The sequence below is a fragment of the Danio rerio genome, chromosome 5 (genome assembly GCF_049306965.1).
Source record: "Danio rerio strain Tuebingen ecotype United States chromosome 5, GRCz12tu, whole genome shotgun sequence".
Taxonomy (NCBI): domain Eukaryota; kingdom Metazoa; phylum Chordata; class Actinopteri; order Cypriniformes; family Danionidae; genus Danio; species Danio rerio.
Window position 1 is genome coordinate 29688820 of NC_133180.1, and position 19949 is coordinate 29708768.

The 19949-nt window shown below is 35.5% G+C and overlaps 1 protein-coding gene across 1 annotated transcript in view; it reads right to left on the reverse strand.

The window, feature by feature from the left end:
• The window catches only part of whrnb (whirlin b), a 116683-nt gene that overhangs the window by 66377 nt on the left and 30357 nt on the right, over positions 1 to 19949 (reverse strand). The window contains exons 2-3 of the mRNA XM_021471607.3: positions 15585 to 15776; positions 6835 to 6960 (exon numbers count right to left, since the gene is read on the reverse strand). Of these exons, the coding sequence (XP_021327282.2) occupies positions 6835 to 6960; positions 15585 to 15776 (318 nt within the window). The remainder of the gene's footprint in view (positions 1 to 6834; positions 6961 to 15584; positions 15777 to 19949) is intronic.

Below are 19949 nucleotides of genomic sequence, written 5' to 3' on the forward strand. Positions count from 1 at the left end.
CTACATGTCTCCTTAGTAACACGTATAATAATAACAACAATACAGGATGAGCACAAAGCAACCGGGATTAAAAGATCTATTGCGCTCTCTGTGATCATCAATCATCATCAAATCTGATCAAGTGTGTGTGTCTGTGTGTGTGTGTGTGTGTGTGTGTGTGTGTGTGTGTGTTCATGAACTTTGTGACTCATCGTTGCAACTCGACAACACATACATCATGATATGTGAGATCTGCTTCCTTCATGTCTGTCACTGTGCTGTTTATCTAACGGAGCTGAAGTGGAGATTAAGGCACACTCTGACAGGAACGTGGGAATGGCGGGCGAGGAGAACGACCATTAAAAGCACAGGCAACAAAAACAGCTTGTTCAGAGCAGAAAATCCCAATATTCGTAAAGCTATAGTAAATAATTTGAGGGGTTGTCCAACATTTTTTGTAGAGAGGTGCATGGATACCTTGTAAAGATATCGTAGACCCAGAATGACTTTTGCCCAAGCTTACACATACTTGGTGACCCCTGTCCCTTAAACCACATGAATAAAGCTGAATCACAGTGGATACAGAGCTGTATCATGCAGGCAGACGGGTGATTGTTAAAAACTGGAAATCTTCCAGTAGACTTCAGATCTTCGAGTGGATCTCAGAGTTAGGATGAGTTGCTGCTTTTAAAAAACTCTACAGTTTACATGGAAAGATTGAAATTTATTTTGTTAAATGGGGAAAATTTCTACATTTCTGTGACCCACAATGTTAGCAAATATGTAACCAGTCAAATAAATAATTAAGGCTATGATATTAGCAACACCCTACCCTTTTATTTTTTATTTTTTCCCTTGTATGTGTTTTGGTTTGGTTTACTTACTCATTTTATATGGTGTTATTTATTTATTGTATGTATTTATTTTGTATTGTTCTCCTTTATGTTAATGCTCTGTAGTTGATATTCATGTGCATTATTTCAAATAAGAAAAATCAATAAAAAGTTCAAATAATTAAAAAATGATCTGAGGGGTGTTTTAAGCTGAAACTTTACAGACAAATTCTGGAGACAGGTAGGTGCCTTTTAAAACATAAAAAAATGTTTGGCCTATGTCTTGGATTAAATGGTGTTGCTGACACTCAATTTAGAAAAATAAAATATATATATATGATAACCTATTAACAAAAGGTCAACCAAGTGGTTTTGTTGCCAGTTAAAGGTCACAAATATTAAAATAATTAATTCATACATACAAATTGATAAGGACACACACACACACACACACACACACGCACACACACACACACACACACACACACACACACACACACATTTCTCTGATTCACACAGGACTGTACTCAAGCACTTCAAACATTGTAAATGGTTCATCTCCAACTTTTTTTTATTTCTGCTTCTAATGTCTATAAGAGAGTTTGGTATTGATGTATTGATGAGGAGACTGGAGGTTTAGATGAACTCATTACGGAGCAGAACCTGTGGTCCACTGACAAAAGGTTCAAATTAAGAAGCAACCTAACACTAAAACCCACACAATTATAGAGAGAGCTAACTGAAAAGCCTCTACAATAAAACATGCAGTCAATCTTTCATCTCTTTGCCATGAGGGCAATTTGTCATCAGCTGTACACCTAACAAAACACTTCAGAGGCCAGGGGGAGATTTATGACTTCTTGAAATACAGTAAGGTTCATATGCAGCAAAGACTCATAATAACTGGGTCTGATGATTGAATTATGTAATTATGCAGGGGAAAAAGTGGGAGCTTTTCCTTGGTGTTTCTGGGAATGCTGCAGGTAAATTTATTAGCAAATGGGTATAAGTGTGTATGTTTTGGTTGTAAAACAATCTTTCTACCATAAGCTGTTCAAGATATCAGCAGACAGAAATGCTTTTAAATTCCACAAGTTAAAATGTCCTTCATAACATACACTGTAAATTCAAATGTCCTAGTTTCACACTTACTACTGCCTGCAATCTGAATTTCTATCAAGTGCACACATGTAATGTCTCTAGACTCTAGAAAATTATGTTTCAGTTCTCAGTATTACTACTATTTTTTAAAAGTGTCTGTAAAATTTAAGAAAAATTCACAATCAAATATTTCTAATAATTTAACATTGCCACTGGATTTCAAACCAGAAAAATAGAAATATATAGTAAAACATTTAATAAAGTTAAAAGAGTAAAATGGGATGAAACAAATAAGACTTTAACCCTTGTGCACTGTTCACTACCCTTTTGTTAAGTTAGGGATGAAAACATCCACTAAATTAAACTGCTATAAAAATGCATCAGTTACTTTTTTTTCAATTATTTTGCATAAATCTGTTTAACCCCAGGCCTGATCAAAACTGCTAAATGTTTTTAAAAATTACAGAATTTTTAATTAATAAATTGCCAAGTTCACAAATGATGTCACTGATTTTGTGAAAAATACACACAAAATGATGAATTTTCAATTTAAAAAGTAAGCGTGGACTGGATTTTTAAACCCTTTTTTACAGTCTTGGATGCAAAGGATTAGTAACAACATCGCCTTTGATGCATTTTTAGATTTTCATTTTATCTCCCTAATTTACTTTTGGTGGCTGTTTTCGCCCCATTGACATTGACTGCATGTGATGGTGCATAAATACACAGTCTTTGTTTTTATTTACTACGTGTAGTTCTGAGAGCTGAGATGCATGTTTTGATTTTCTCAGACACATCAAGGTAAGTGTGTAAAGGTCACACTCACAAACACACATACACAGACTTTAATTTGTTGTTATACTCCATATAAAAGCCAGAAACAAAGCTTTTTTTTTTTTTTTTGCACAGGCCTATATAAGGGTTAATGGTGCCAATTGATAATCAACAGTAAATATTACAATTGTACTCTTCCCAGCAGGGAAAAACACCAACAATCAAAACAATACATGATTATATGGTGTCATGGCTTTGTGATCAAAAAAATGTGGTTATATTGGAAGCCAAGGGCAAAAACAGCCACCAACAGTAAATTAGGGAGAAAAAAAATTAAATCAATCAAAAACAATGCAAAGGTAATGCTGTTTCACATGTCCAAGACTTTGATAAAAGGTAAAAAAAAAATCCAGTCCACAATTACTTTTTAAATTGAAAATATATCATGTTGTGTTTTTCACCAAATCAGTGACATCGTTTGTGAATTTGACAATTAAAGAGTTAAAATCCTGTAAATTTACTAAGCAATTTAGTAGTTTTGATCAGGATTATGATTTATGCAAAAAAGAAATGAAAAAAATATATATCTGATGCATTTTTACAGCAATTTAATTAGTGGATGTTTTCATCTGGAACATAATAAAAGGGTAGTAAATTGTTGAGTGTATTGATTGAGTTTTTTTTTTAATTCAAATAATTTTCTCAAAATATGTGTAAAAATAAGATTTGTTACCACAAATCATCCTTATAGCTAAAACACAGAAAAAAAGGTTATAGCCGAATTACTGTAAGACTCAAAAGCACCCTGTAAACACCCCCACGGGACATAAGGGTTATATAAATTGCTAAAATAAAAACCTGACCTCTTAGCACTCCTTTGCATTTACCTGACCCCGTTTTAAAACCCGCTGCTCTTCCGCAAAACAAAATAAAAGAGAAAATGTGATGACAGCCTTGATCAGCTAATGGCACCACACAAGCACAGTCCCAAACCACTTGAATCTATCTTTTGACTCGTGACGTCAAAAGCAACACGCAGACAAAAACATCTTCAACTTTGAGCTATTAAGAGCCCTCCAAAAGGGCCCACCAAAAAATGAACACTGGTACAACATTTACTAGACTTGAAATACGATGATGTATAATCAAATCTGTAGCCACAGTCAAAGCCATTAATGGATACAGATGCTCCCTTTTTTAGAGACAGATGGTGTAGTTGCAGCATTGACCACCGGGGGCCGAACGGCTATTTACTCTACAAAACACTACAGAACGGGCTGCAAGGTGGCACAGTGGGTAGCAAGTTAGCCTCATAGCAAGAAGGTCGCTGGTTCAAGCCTCGGCTGAGTCAGTTGGCATTTCTGTGTTCTCCCTGTGTTCGCGTGGGTTTCCTCTGTGTGCTCCAGTTTGTGCCAGTCCACAAACATGTGGTATAGGTAAATTAGGTGAGCTAAATTGTGTGTAGTGTATGTATATGAATGAGTGTGTATGGATGTTTTCCAGTGATGGGTTGCAGCTAGAAGGGCATCCGCTGAGTAAAACATACGCTGGATAAGTTGGTGGTTCATTCCGCTGTGCCGACCCCAGATTAATAAAGGGACTGAAAATGAATGAATGAATGAGAACTATAGAACAGGGTGATGATCTGAGAGGCTCGATTTGTGTTAAAAATATCCCGAAAAGTATTAATGTTATATTTATATTCTACATATTACTAAAGCACAACAGCAGCCTGTTTACAATCATTAGATATAATCAGGGCCGGAGTGGGACTCCTTTTTAAGCCTTCGACCGGCCCACCTCAGTTCACAACAGACTATATTAAAATAAGGCAATTTCCAATTCAGTTTCTAATTACACTATCATGTCTTTTTCAAGAAAACAGCTGCTTTAGAACTTCAAATGTTCAACAACCTTAAAGTTTTATACGTCTCAAAAATAAAAATGGAAGAAAAAAATTAAAAAGAATTACTCCGGTGAGGATCACACACAGATCAATGGCGTCGTGATGCAACGTGCTAACCGCTCGACCACAATAGTGCTGTTATGCTTTAGTGGCTACATTTAGCTCACAGGGCTGTAAGACGATAAATAAGAAGAGCGGAGCTGAGGCAAAATAATGGATAAAAAGAGTGAGGCTATGGTCAAATAATTAAATAAATGAAAAAAAAAGTGCAACTGCGACTGCTGCTTTCTCCGTTTGCCAAGCTGGAGAGGAACAGTCTGAGCAAATGTAGCGCAGAGTGGGTGTCATCGACTACAGCTCTCATCTGACTGGCCGAAAGGTACGAATTGCCCTGCCTCTGGCAGGACAGTCTCAAAAATACACACACACGTATCCAGGGGGAGTCGTATGTGAAAGAGGATTTGCACATTCTCATTCAGGATGAACTCGCAAGTTTAAAACATTCAAAACTTTTTGTACACTCTTATACATTTGTAAATGGTGTTTTGCATTTGTGGAACGTATTTTATGAAAATGTATTTTTAATTTGTGCACGTGAAATTTTTTTGTGAATATAAATAAATATTTTATGCACGTGAATTTGATTTTATGCAAGTGAATTTGGCTACGCATGTGTACATCGTGCCTTTTGCGTGAATTTCTGCGTGAGTCTTTTCTGACTCCATAGGTTTCGGGGGGCCACTGTGATCAAATAAGCACTATACCAAAGTTGGCAACGCAGGGGTGTTACAGACTGTATCAGAAAGCTGAAGGTGAAATTACGGGAGGTTTCCAAAAGATAAATAAAAAAAAAAAAACGGGGGTGGCGGGAGAAGGGTCTGAAATACGGAAGACTACTGGGGAAAATCTTGAGTGTTGGCAGGTATATAAAGGTATTAACCCAAACCAAAACCTCACCAAAATTCTCCCTCTCTTCTCTGATGGGATGGAGGGCCAAATCAAAGCCCTAGTTTGGATATCTCTGCTATAAATTTTTAGTTTTAACAAAGCTCCCAGTCCAAAACCTTTAAATTTCTGTCATCAAATAAATGATCCTTGTCACTTCTGTTCAGACACAACACTCTTATCCCAATGCTCGATAAATAAAGCATGTCAATGTGGTGTTGTCCTTCTAACCTCACAAATTATGATAAGAAATGTCTGATGTTTTGTTGCCAGAGAAAGTAAACAGCAACCCAGACATGAGACGATTACAAATCAACCCTTTTTTTAAAAATTTTTTACCATGCAACAGAGCAGCAAGAATAGAAATGAACAGTTGTGGACATGCACAAGCACGGAGCTGCATTACCAAAAAGGTGACGTCAAATATTCATCTCCGATGTTGAAGTTAAAGCTCTGAATAAGTCATGCATAAGAGGTTACAAAGAGGGAAACGTCTAGACTGATAAAACCATGCAAAGTCAACAAAAGAACAAACAAACGCAAAGGATTGATTATTATGAGCGAAACAATCCATTTCCACAGATTAAAGCGCAGTGATGCAAGGGTATAGACTCAACCCTCTGATATTTTCCAAAAAGTCTGCCTGGCCAGCTCATTCTCTGGCCGACTGGAGAAAAAGGAAGCATCTTTCATCTTTCTGTCGATGGATGAAAGCCAAAATGTTAAGAGCTCGCTCAATCTTTTATGAGGCGAGCTTTGGATTAAGTGCAGCTTTGTTTCAACATTTTCCAGTTTGGCATGGGCCACAACGGCCAATATACTGGCACCACAAATTTAATTAGACAACCGGAATATGGTCACGTCACAACTACAGCAAGACACTTGTGGCATTTCCAAAAACTAAACTCAAACATCATCACTTCTGAAATGTTTTCAAGTGAGCAGTTGAAGAATATTCCCAGTCAAAACACAATGACTTGCAGACTGAAAGGTGATTAACTTTCCTGTCACATGTCAGGTGGTATGTAAATTTTGGCCCATTAAGTAAGACATAATTACTGATGAAGCAGTGACTGGCTGAATCACTGATTGACTGATGAGTTCCTTGAAACCTTATTAATAAATCATTGCACACTGCTCGCATCCAAAAGTGTCATTTCGACTGAAAAAAAAAATTAAAAGTGTAAGAAATTGGCTCACGCCTGAGACGAGGTACAAATAATTGCAATGAAGTCAAAGCCGGCTCTCTAATATTTGCCAAGTCAATTTTACAGGTTGTGAATCAAGATGTTTTACCTTCAGTCCGCTGTACTCGGCAGCAGAGCCTCGGTCCACTCCAGTAATATAAATGCCCAGAGCGTATTCAGCACCACCTCGGATCATCAGACCCAAAGATCGGCCATCATCCAGTGAGATATTCACCTGAGAAATATACACACACACACCTTTTTAGCATTTTATCATGCTCATCTCACTTGTTTATGCATACACTAACAAGTCCTCGCAGTTGTGCATCTCCTAGAGCAATCTAACCATACGTGTCCAATTCATTCTCTATGGGAGCTTAGCATTAAGTTTCCACGGGAATCATTGGATTGACAGCTGAGAAGGGGTTGAGAGTGTCAAGAAGTTCATCTTTATACAAATGAGCTGGAAAAACAGCAATGATGTCTGTCACAAGCATTTTAAAACCTACCGATAATGCTGAAGTTAATGGTTGAGTCAATGCCTAAAACTCAGACTGTCACATTTCAGATTTTTTCCCTTTCTTTCTTTTTATTATTATTATTTTGAAACTGATAATAATAATGATTTTGGGTTTTTAACATTTAACTATGATCAACTTTAAATCATAGCTGCGACATGATTGAAATAACAGTCTTTTCAACTAAAAACTGAGATAGACAATATTTTATTTCAAGTGCACTACAAACTTGGAAGTGTGCCAACAGTGTAATTGCGAATCAAATGTAGCTGTTAATAAGCTCAGCAGAAAAAAAAATGTGAGAAATATAAAAGCACATCGTATGGATACCAACTTTATTCTATAAATTTAGTATTGGACAAGAAAATAAAAAGTCTTGGTGAAAGAGCTATGGGCATCACAGAGAACTAGCAATGCCCGTAAACACAACTTGAAAGCAATTTTGTCAGGACGCTCTGAAAATGTAAGACCTTAAAGAAATAGGAAAATAAGCATATTTTTAATTTGGGCAACTATCCATTTACTATTTACATTCACCGACCATTTTATTAGGTAGATTTGTCCAACTGCTCATTAAGGCAAATTTCTAATCAGCCAATCACATGGCAGCAACTCAGTGTATTTAGGCATGTAGACATGGTCAAGCCGATCTGCTGTAGTTCAAATCGAGCAACACAAAGGGGAAGAAAGGTGATTTAAGAGACTTTGAAGGTGGCATGGTTGTTGGTGTCAGACAGGCTGGTCTGAGTATTTCAGAAACTGCTGATCTATTGGGATTTTCACACACAACCATCTCAAGGGTTTAAAGACAATGGTAAGAAAAAGAGAAAATATCCAGTGAGTGGCAGTTCTGAATATGCAAATGTTTTATTGATACTAGAGGTCAGAGAAGAATGGCCAGACTGGTTCCAGCTGATAGAAAGGCAACAGTAACAGAACCTCAAATAACTACTCGTTACAACAGAGGTATGCAGAAGAGCATCTCTGAAAGCACAACATCTCAAACCTTGAGAAGGACCTTGTCACTCCTGTCAGCTAAGAGCAGGAAACTGAGGCTACAATTTGCACAGGCTCACCAAAATCGGACAACAGAAGATTGGAAAAATGTTGCCTGGTCTGATGAGTCTCGATTTCTGCTGTGACATTCAGATGGTAGGGTCAGAATTTGGCGTCAACATGTAAGCATCAATCCATCCTGCCTTGTAACAATGGTTTAGGTTGGTGGTGGTGATGTATTAGTGAGGGGGATACTTTACAGCCTACCTAAGTATTGTTGCTGACCTTGTCCATCCCTTTTAGATCACAGTGCACCCATCTTCTGATGGCTACTTCCAGCAGGATAACGCGCCATGTCATAAAGTGTGAATCATCTCAGACTGTTTTTTTGAACATGACAATGAGTTCACTGTTCTCAAATGGCCTCCACAGTCACCAGACTTAATCCAATAGAGCACCTTTGGGATGTGGTGAAACGAGAGATTCGCATCATTCATGTGCAGCCGACAAATCTGCAGCAACTGAGTGATGCTATAATGTCAATATGGATCAAAATCTCTGAGGAATATGTCCAGTACCTTGTTGAATCACGAAGGATTAAGGCAGTCCTGAAGGCAAAAGAGGGTCCAACCTGGTACTAGTAAGGTGTACCTAATAAAGTGTATAATAGATGATGAAATAAATGCATCAAAGCTGCAAAAAGTATACTATGCCTTTAAATGCAGTTAAATATTAGATTTTCATCTTTAATTAATAGGATAGTCGAGAGTATAGACAGGAAATTGTGGGCAGCAGAGAGAGGGGAAGGATCAGCATAGGACCTTGAGGTAGAAATCAAACTCGGGTCACTGTAAACACCGGAGTGCCATCTAACCACTACATCAATGGCGCCAATCATTTTGTATAGTTTTTACAAATTTGCATATATTACAAGTTTAAGCAATACTATTAAGTTGTAATACTATTACATATTATTAGTAATACATAAAAAAGCCAAAGGCAAAAACAGCAACAACAACAACAAAACAATGGTTTAAAAAAACACTTTAAAATTTCAGTATTTAAAAGCAATCATATTTTACAAACCAGACGCACCTATAATTTGTCGGTATCATTTCCAGCATATTAAGTGGACACTCAGGAAAAAAAGATTATGTGTTGGTGTATGGGATCATTTACCTCCTATCTGGAAATGTTTGCACACTTAATTTTGCTCATCAGTTATGGATGCCCATTATGGAAAAAAGCCGCTAAGGCAATGAAGACATGGTGACTATAAATTTACCCACCCACCCATCAGGACTTTACTGATGCTTCACTTGAATGAAATTCCAATAGGATTCAAGTATGGGATACAGCACAACCAACCGCTGCGTTCTCCGAACCCCAATGAACAATTACCAGCAAATCAAATAAAGCTGTGTTTATTACCTCTCTGTGAGCTCGATCTTTGACGTGATTATGTTACATCAGTTTTTATTCATCTTGCATCGTTTAGCACTAACACAATCATCAGACAGCCAGAATTTAAATATGATTCTCCTCAGTATTATTCAGACTACGAAGGAGGTGGATTCTGCATATGAAAGGTAATGAAACAGACAGTGCCTGACCTTTTCCCAGATGAGTCTGATTGGTTAAACTGTAGTGATAAATGTAAAGTATTGCTGACTGGAAAGTTTTAGTTGAAACTGACATACATTTGATTAAGCTCTGTTCTGTAGACAGTGCTAAAATACATGCATTATTAAACATACATGCATACAGGCCAACAAACAACCGTCCTTTTTCACACTTCATGCATTACACGTAGTGTGATAAATGGGGAATATGGATTTGGCTAGTTCATCTGCACTCAAATGATAGTTCAGATGGGTCAAATCAATCACACTGACGTAAAGAGCATTCCAGGTGAGTTGGGCCTAAAGCGTGCCTGAAATACTGTTTGCAGCAGCTCCAGAGTCAAGCCAAAACCGCACAAATCCCCCGCTAAAGACTCACTGCAGCGAGCATGCTCCACTGCCTCCATCAAAAACATATAGATCACTGTCAGAGCTTGTAATTAGGACTATCTAGAGTCATCCATAATCAAATCTCAAGAAACAAACTGTTTTTGTTGTTGCATTAACTACTGTCTGGAGTTTAGACAGCTATTACGAGTGAAAAGCTCCATTTCATAGTTTTTTATAGTGTAGGTGGATTAACCTAAATGTTATACAGTTAGAAAACACTCCACAGAATCCAAACAAAATAAGAGATTATAAAAATGTACGTAAGTATTTTCTATTCCTGAAAAGTCTATTTCAAATACCAGAGGTTCTAATATAATGATCTAGGCGCAAAGTCTAAAGTGCACGGTGCAAAAGCATTAAAGGCATGTTTGAATCTACTTTTGCTATTTAAAAAACAGATAAATACGCTCTGCATCCCAGCGCATGGTCTAACAGGGTTGTGCTTATTATTTTAATGAGTTATGGGTAAGTTTTGAGCATAACGTGCATTAAATCAATCTCGTCTCCCATTCTCTTTAAGAGTCAGTTGCGTTGTGCCATGGCGCATTTGCTATTTACATGGAAAGAAATTGGAAAAACTGAACACTTTACTAGTGAGAAAACGGAGCATCTGCAGTGCGAAGATAAAGAACGAGCCTCCTTCATTCTGCCTTTTTACTTTATCTTTACTTTTTCTTTTTTCTCCTTCACTTTCGTGGATAAGGAAACAGTATTGTATTCACTCCATTAATAACATCCATTAGCCTAAATATTAATTTTGTTTATTAAGAGCAAAGATTTGTTTTAAAACTATTTCTAAATTGAGTTTTAATTTCCAGCAAATGAATACATAAACAATAAGAATTAAGTGTGGTCAAAAAACGTTATATACAAACACACGTCCTATTCTTATGCCCCATTTGATGATGCAGAGATCTTCAAAATCCGACAAGTGGATAAAAAAAAAAAAACACCCTGAGCTACAGAAAGCATGGAGGCAGTAGTTTTTATATTTATGTAGAAAATAATAATTTTTGCAACATTTTAAATTCTTTAATTTGTGTATTAAGCAATGTGTAAGCATTTGAAGCCTGCACAGGTGCAAAACTAAAGCAATCTATGCTGGACTTTAGACCAGATTTTAGTTGTTCTATGGCGTGGTCTATTTGGGTGCCAACTTTGCACCTTAACACTTCTTCTTTATAGACCAGCACACCCATGAGTCCACAAAGTGGCACAAAAAATTTTGATATTTAAACAACGCAGAGCAAAACAGGAAATTTACTGTTGCGCTGGTCTGAAAATAGCAACAAAATGCACCGAGCACGTCTTGCGCCTTATTGTGCCAGGAGTATGGTAGGGTGCCAGATGTTTACATATTTGATAATTATTGAATTCGTCAAAACTTAGCATCCATTTGATTCCGAATGCTGTGTTGTTGCCTGGATGGTCCATGGTTGTTTTTGTGAGCCATTCACTGTGTTTGCTTCTTGAAAATAAGTGAATGTATTCAATTTCATATGTTATTTTCATCAAGAAATCATGGTACCACTTTACAAAAAGGTTGTATTACTTAATCTTAATGTATTTATTAACATGTCATGAACAAACAATGAACAATACATTCATTGCAGCATTTGTTCATGTTAGCTAATGAAAATACAGAGGTTCAATGTTAGTTTGCATTAAATCACGGTGCATAAACTAATGTTATTATCTTAACTAATGTTAATGTATTATGTCTTTTTTCTTATCATTCCTTTACCAGTAAAAACAAATGCTCAGTCAAAACTTTTTAAAATCGTGAATAAATATTAAATTTACTTTTGCACGCTGGAGGATGGATGACAGCATGGTGAAGTATTTCTTTTAGACATGTTATGGTTCAAAACTATTGTAGTCAAGCAAAGCTTATTTAGATTGTGTTGTTTTACGAATGGGTTATATGCACAAAAGTGTTGTTCAGCCACTGAAATCTTCCAGTGAAAGATTGATGTGACTATTTTCAATTTCATAAGGCCTTTTACAGCATCAGTAATGTAGAATTTTATTTAGTTTAACAACAGAACATTAGTAAATAGCACTATTCTGCCTAGCCTGCTTTACTGAGGTGAAGTTGGTTTTATATTCACATTGGTTCAACCACTAAACATACAGCAGTCGCTTTAGGACAAGGCATGTGAGATAGTGAGACCAGCAATTCTTGCATGCATGAAATATTGCACATTATGACAAGTTTTGCAAACTACACAACTGAAAATGTGCTAGGTATAATACAGTTTTTCATTCAGAATAATAGTATTATTGAGCAGTGTAAAGTTTTCTAAATAGTGAATGACATGTTCTACTGGGTTGTCTACTGTCATCTTTAATGTGCGCCTTCATTATATCAGTAGGCATGGCTTTGGATGGCAGGGGAGGGACCGTGTTTTACAATTAAATTATTGTGCAAATGCAAAACACACAAAATAAACCCTAGGCTCTATTAGGGGAAAAACCTCAACCTCTAATGATACCTTGTACACTGAGATAAAAGATGTTAATCTTTTATCGATGTCGTGGCAGATGCTTTATTTAGTACCAGAATTGTATTTGGCTGCAGTGTTTTAGTCCTTGTCGGCAGTGTTGTGATGGGCGACTGCTGTCCTTTGGATGTTTTTAGCTGAAGAGGCAGAATTTGGGATGAAGGTGTGAGAGGGCATAGTGAACAAAGCTGATGAATGTGTGTGCGTGTATGTGTGTGTGTTAATGCACCTACAGAGGAAAAAACCTGCAGAGCTGGTTTGCAGCAGAGAGGAATCCCTGACTTTGTTTACATCCACATTCTTAAGCAGATTATATCATAATAAGCCAACAATGCATGAGGTCTTGTAAACGCATTACCAGTTTTACTTTAATAGAGTAAAATGGATTAAAGATAACTAATAAACTAATGATCACAGCTAGATTTTTGCCCCTAAGGCAGATTTAGTTGGTTTATTTTTGTGTGTGCTGTCTGACAGGAACATATGCAGTTTTATGCAAAAGTTTTGGCACCCCTTTGTGGCTGCTTAGTAATGTGCTCTTTCTTTATAAGAAATCACAGTGAAATTCCATTCGGTTTCTAGAGAAAACTTAAAAATTACATGTGTTTGATAGAAATAGGTAGTGTAGCATTATTGAGATGTGTGAAATTAAGATCAAACCGTAAAATAGGCTTTGCAAAAGTTTGGGCACCCTCTCTTTAGTGTGGTTAATGTTAATTCAGAACTAAAATGTGGTTGTTTTTTCCTATATGTTCTTATAATATATATCCAAATGAGCTATGGCTTACAATTATAAAAATTATCAGGTGTGCCCAAACATTTGCATAAACCTGAATATCCTCATCTTGTGGTAAAATACAAATACTGTATTTTGAGAGGATAATACATGAGTCATAAGATTTCCATTAGCTTTTAAAATCCATCCATTTTTGTGAGCATTTATCACATAAAAACATGGAAATAAACAGATGCACATAAATTCATAAAATGTGCATTAAAGCTTATACACACAACTGAGTATGAAAAACTTTTTATTTGATTAGAAAAAATGTGCATAAACTACAATGGAAACACATTTACCGAATAAATACCAGCACACGCGTCATAATGGGGTATATGCACAGCTAGTGTTTCTTCCCATATCGATAAACTTCCGGTGAACAGTTTGTGACTTCTTTCAATTTTTTACAGGTTCCTTTTACAGCATTGATGTTGTAATGTAATAAAAATATAATCAGTTAAATAGACTATAGCGTTTATTTAGTTATTCAAGCATAAAATGAGATAAAAAGCCGTTTACTCGCACACACCTGTCAGGATCAGCAGGCTAGCGCAGAAACTCCACTGAAATTACTGGAGTTAAATAAATGTTCATTTTTTAAAGACATGGTGTGAAAAATGTTATTTAATCCAGTGCTTCTTGTACATTCACTTTATATAGTATATCAATCAGGCAGTGAAGAGTTGATTTATAAAGAAAACAGAACGAAACTTAAACAAGCAAATTTTGTAACGGCATACAATTCATGTGATTTTGTTATAACAGATCATGTGATAACAAAAATATGCACGATGGAATCCCATTAGTGGACAAACCAGCGTATGGTCCACATTGCATAACATCTAAAATGTTGTTTAGAACTTTCTAAAATCCCTCAGCCAAAATCCACCACCAAAGTGGTTCAGTATTTTTATTGACAGAACTGTATTTAGCGGCTGTGCTCACAAAGAGTGGTATCATAGCTCTACAAGCCACAGTGTGTTCATTGTGTTTCATCTTTTGAGGCACAAGTATATTATTATTTAAGAAAAAAGGCTTACAGGGGTTTCTCCTACTACAGCAAATTTCTGTTTTTTATATTTGGCACCAGTTTATCACATGATGTGACGATTTTGTTCTGTTTGACCAATAGGGTGGAAATGGTGCTTTATTTGCAAATGTTTTATGCGATAATCTAGTTTTGCGTTCAAGTCTAATTCGTGTCTTTGGATGGAAACATACTGGTGATGGTGACTTTGCAATATTCTTAATAAATTTAACATGACAACATGTAGATATGCAAACTATTATGTTTTATGTCGGTAAGTTTTGCACAAAGTTTTGTAAACTCGGTTTACTTGGTTACTTTTTTGCATATAAACTGGGATAACAGGTTATATTAATCAGCTGATTTTTGTGAGTTATCACCTTATTGACATACATGAAAATGTGCTCACTGAGACATTTGGATCATTTCTACACTTCTCCGAGCTGTCATTTCTTACATAAAGCCACAGATGTTTAACACTTTACAGCGTCACACTGAATTATAAATCACTTGAGCTCCACTGAATATGCGGTGATGATGATCAATGTTTTAATGGTTCCGTAAAATTGAAATACATATATAAAAAAAAATTGGTGTTGATTTCAGTCTGTTAGTTTTAAGGATGTCTGTTAGCTATTGTGCTCCAAAAAATTGTGTTCAGAAAATATAAAACTGATATGAACATCCAAAGCTTACAGTTTGTCACTTCCACCTAAATCGATCGGCAATTGTCACCTCATACTTCAGTCTCTCTTCAAATCTTGACCAATCAAATGCTCTCTAGTATCTGACATGCCCTGCCCCCTTCAAGATGCTTCTCATTTGTTTTTCATTTGATGCCCTCGAGTTCAGCCACTCTCACTGGCAGAGCTGGGATAAAAACAAACGCTATTGGCTGTTTTTTAAAAGGGAATGAGCTACTCTGTACCAAGCTCCCTTAATTTTTTTAGTGGAGATTAAGTCAAGCATCAAATGAGAAAATGGACATTTCAAAGCACTTCATAGGAGCTTTAACACTGACCTTTTTCTCAGTGTTTGTGTGGAGGTCCGAGAGTCTTCCCCCTAAGCTGTGCTGCTCCACCAGGTCTGGAGGAGGAGACACACTGCGGCCCTGAGGGTCTACCCATGTGTACACATGATTGGTCACATAACCTCCTGGGATCCGCCCCATTGAACAGACTGACATCGACAGCTTCTTCGAGCCCTTCAAGACCTGTGAAAAGAAAATCCAGAGATGAGGACTGCTGAGAATAAAACAAAAATAATCATTCAAAAAAATTTATCAACTTTCATTTGTGCTCGTTTATATTGTCAAAGTTATGTTTAGTTCTGTTTGTTTTTGTCTAATCTTTGTTGGCTTTTGATTTGGATTTTTCTTGTTTCTCTTTCATTCCAGTCTTCAGTTATCACAATTGTTTGATTAGTTTAGACCTGTTTGTAGTTTGGTTCATTCATCCTTGTGTAAAAGCCCCTTAGTTTGCATGCTCTTTTGAGTTTTTTTTAAAACACTTATTTTTATATTTAATTTTTTTTTTTTTATGTACATATATTTTGATTAAAATGAATATCATATAAACACACATACATACATAGATCATATATTTGAGCAATATCACATGAGTAGCAGTGCATTACGACTGTCTATCAGCACTGATGGGAGGCATGCATTCTGCATTGATAATATAAAGCCATATCGCACTTATACAAGTGTGATATTGCATTTATACAACAGTTCAATGTCATAATCATGTATATAAAAAAAGAGAATCAAACATGGAGAGTCTCAAAAATCCTTTTGTATGAGGAACTACTTTCTTCCTCCATTCATCTGATCAGAACAGCAGAAACGGTTGCTATCTCACCAACATCACTTTAGAGCTAGTATTTGAATAATTCTACAACGTAATACCCAAAGTGATGAGAAAAGAGGTGATTTTGCTTGCTTTTTAAGATTGAACATCTTTTGATGAGAAAATGGGTGACTTTGCTCACCTTTAAAGATTATACGGCTGAACGTCATGAAATGCCATCAGTTAACAGAGATTTCACTGTATTTCTTCATTGCAGTTGGGAGATCACAATAATAAACCCCGAAAAAGCCAAAGCCAAAGCAAACACTAATAGATAACTATGGAATAAATACAGCACTACATACAGAGAAGAGGGAGATGGATTTGGAGTGTCACTTACCAGTGTTATGATGATTTGATCGGCTGAAATGTAAAATTTTTTGCTGATTTTTTCCCCCTTAAGGACGTATTATCCAGTCTCTGTCACCATCTTGTGCCCGAACATCAACTATCTTTGCTCTGCTCTGACAGGCTGATAGATGATTATAAATATTTAAAACAGGCACCATCCTTATAAAAAACTGCATAGGTGCAATCTAAACACCTAAATTCTCACCTAAAAAAAAGCCTCAAAAGTACATTATGTTGTCCAACAGCTGCAATATTTGTCAAATTGTAGTAAGGCTATTGATCTGCTGTCCATCTATGTGGGTGGAGTAATACACAAGGGTAAAGAGGCTGTACGAGTGCTGATAATGCAGCATATTGCACGGCTATCAGCCAATCAGATTATATACATATATATATGTGTGTGTGTGTGTTTGTGTGACACACACACACACACACACACAGGGCTTGACATTAACACCTGCCAACCTGCCAAATGTGAATAGATTTCACCAGTGGCGGGTTAGACAGCTGCTCTCACTAGCCGCTTCGTTGGTTAAAATAATTTTTCAATTGCTAGTGCTTCCTGGTCACTAAAGATTAGAATGGTAACTTAAGAACGTTTGTCAATATGCGTTAATATGTGTCAAAATGTGGTCTTAGAATAGAGAAGCAGTGTGACAGATGACTGTTCCGACGAGCAGAATAAAGCAGGTGAATAATGAATGAGAGGATCAAGCGCATGGTAAAATGTAGGCTTTCTTCGCTCACTGGCGAGAGCTTGGTGTCGCGCGCAAAAAATAAAAAATATAGCTTAAAGGGGATAATAATTTTGTCCTTAAAATAGCTTTTAAAAAATTAAAAACTGCCTTTATTCTAGCCGAAATAAAACAAATAAGACTTTCTCTACAAGAAAAAAATATTATCAGACATACTGTGAAAATTTCCTTGCTCTGTTAAACATCATTTGGTAAATATTTTAAAAAGAAAAGAAAATTCAAAGCGGGGCTAATAATTCTGACTTCAACTGTTTTTATATATATATATATATATATATATATATATATATATATATATATATATATATATATATATATATATATATATATTATATCAAATCATTTTATATCGAACTTTATCAAATCAATTATAGCTGACATTAGATATTATTCTTAAATTTATTTAACTATAAAATGAATAAAAAAATAAAAAAATAAATAAGCCTTTATAAAATGAAATACATAACAAATATACACACACATATACACAGAACTTCATAAATTGAAAAACAATAAGCAAGCAAATGGAATGAACAAACAAACCAACAAAGTCAATGTGACCAGCAAATGAAAATGTAATGACTCACTGTGAAACATTTACAGAACATTAGTGAGCAGAACTTAAACACTGACTCTTTTAAAACAAAAGCAGAGTTGTGTATCTGCGGTTATACTCTCCTCTTAAAAACTGAACAGTGATTTGACCTGCTGGAGATGTAATTCACGGCCTGTAAGAGCCAAAAAAGTCTAATAACAGATCTCACTGACTCTAGTGCAGGTCTCTTGTGGATTAACTCAAGCCATGTAAAACAGTCCCACCACCTCTATGAACTGCTCTCATTTCTGAATAAAACACCCGCACATACAGTTGAAGTCAGAAATATTAGCCCTCCTGAATTATTAGCCCCCCTGTATATTTTTGTCCCCAATTCCGTTTTGATGGAATAAGATTCTTTTCAATACATTTCTAAACATAATAGTTTTAATAACTCAACTGATTTATTTTATTTTGACATGATGACAGTACATAACATTTTACTAGATATTTTTCAAGACAATAGTATTTAACTTAAAGTGACATTTAAAGGCTTAACTAGGTTAATTACAGGTATGTTAATTAGGCAAGTTATTGTATAGCAGTGGTTTGTTCTGTAGACAATTAACATATATATTGATTAAGAGTGCTAATAACATTGACCTTAAAATGGTTTTTAAAACATTAAACACTGCTTTTATTCAAGCCAAATTAGAACAAAAGAAAACTTTCTCCAGAAGAAAAAAATATAGGAAATACTGTGAACAAAATCCTTGATGCATTAAACATCATTTGAGAAATATAAAAATAAAATAAAAATATCTCAGGAGAGCTAATAATTTTGGCTATAACTGTACATCCGTCTCTGACATTTAGCATTCGTTATAGCGACAGAGCTGACCATCTCGCTGATATTTTTCAGTACACCTTCAGATGATGTCAGATCTCACCTCCCAGTACAGAGCAGAAAGTTCAGACAGACTCTTGATTTTCAAGTCCCTTGGAAAGGTTGAATCAGATCACTGAGATTTTTTTTTGTACATTTAACTTTGCGTTTGGGCTTCCTCAAAGCAAAAAGAGGTGTTCAGGGAGTAAAGAAGAAGAAGAAGAAGAAAGACAGATGTGGAAAGACTACAGATAGAATATCTCTCAAAACACATTCAAAATCCATATACTGGTTTTGCATTCAGGGTCAGTGAGGACCAAAAGAATCAATACTATATAAAACAGCCATAAATTCATACATTTCAGATAAAACCACAGCGATACCATCAGTACATTTTAAATGTTATATTCAATCCAATTTAAAATTTCAATTGGATTTGTGATTTATTCTATACTGATGACATTTATTCTGATAAAAAAGTTGTAATTTAAATTATAATTTTTTTATTCAAAATAACAAAAAGATGCCATGGTTTCAGACATGTTTATATTCATTTGACAACACATCAGTGTTTAAATGACAACTGTTTTTTTTTTATTTGGTAAAAATTTCATACCGTAACAGATACTTTCTATGTGGATTTATGTTTTGAGTTTTTACTGCAAATGTCACATCCATAACGCTGGAATTGCTCATATATATATATATATATATATATATATATATATATATATATATATATATATATATATATATATATATTTTTTTTTTTTAAATGTTAAAATCGATTTAAATGTGTTATGAAAAAAAATTTAAGGAAAATAATTGTGAGACATTGACCTTGGCCCCACTTCAGAAAGAAGGTTAAGTGAAAACTCTGTATGCTAACTCTGAAATGAGAGAAACTCTGGGTTTTCAGTTTCAAAATGGTTTGTCAAACTCGAGAAAGCAGGCTATGTCAAGCCTGTTTCTGAAAGAGAAGTAACTTTTACTCAGAGTCTGTTACCAT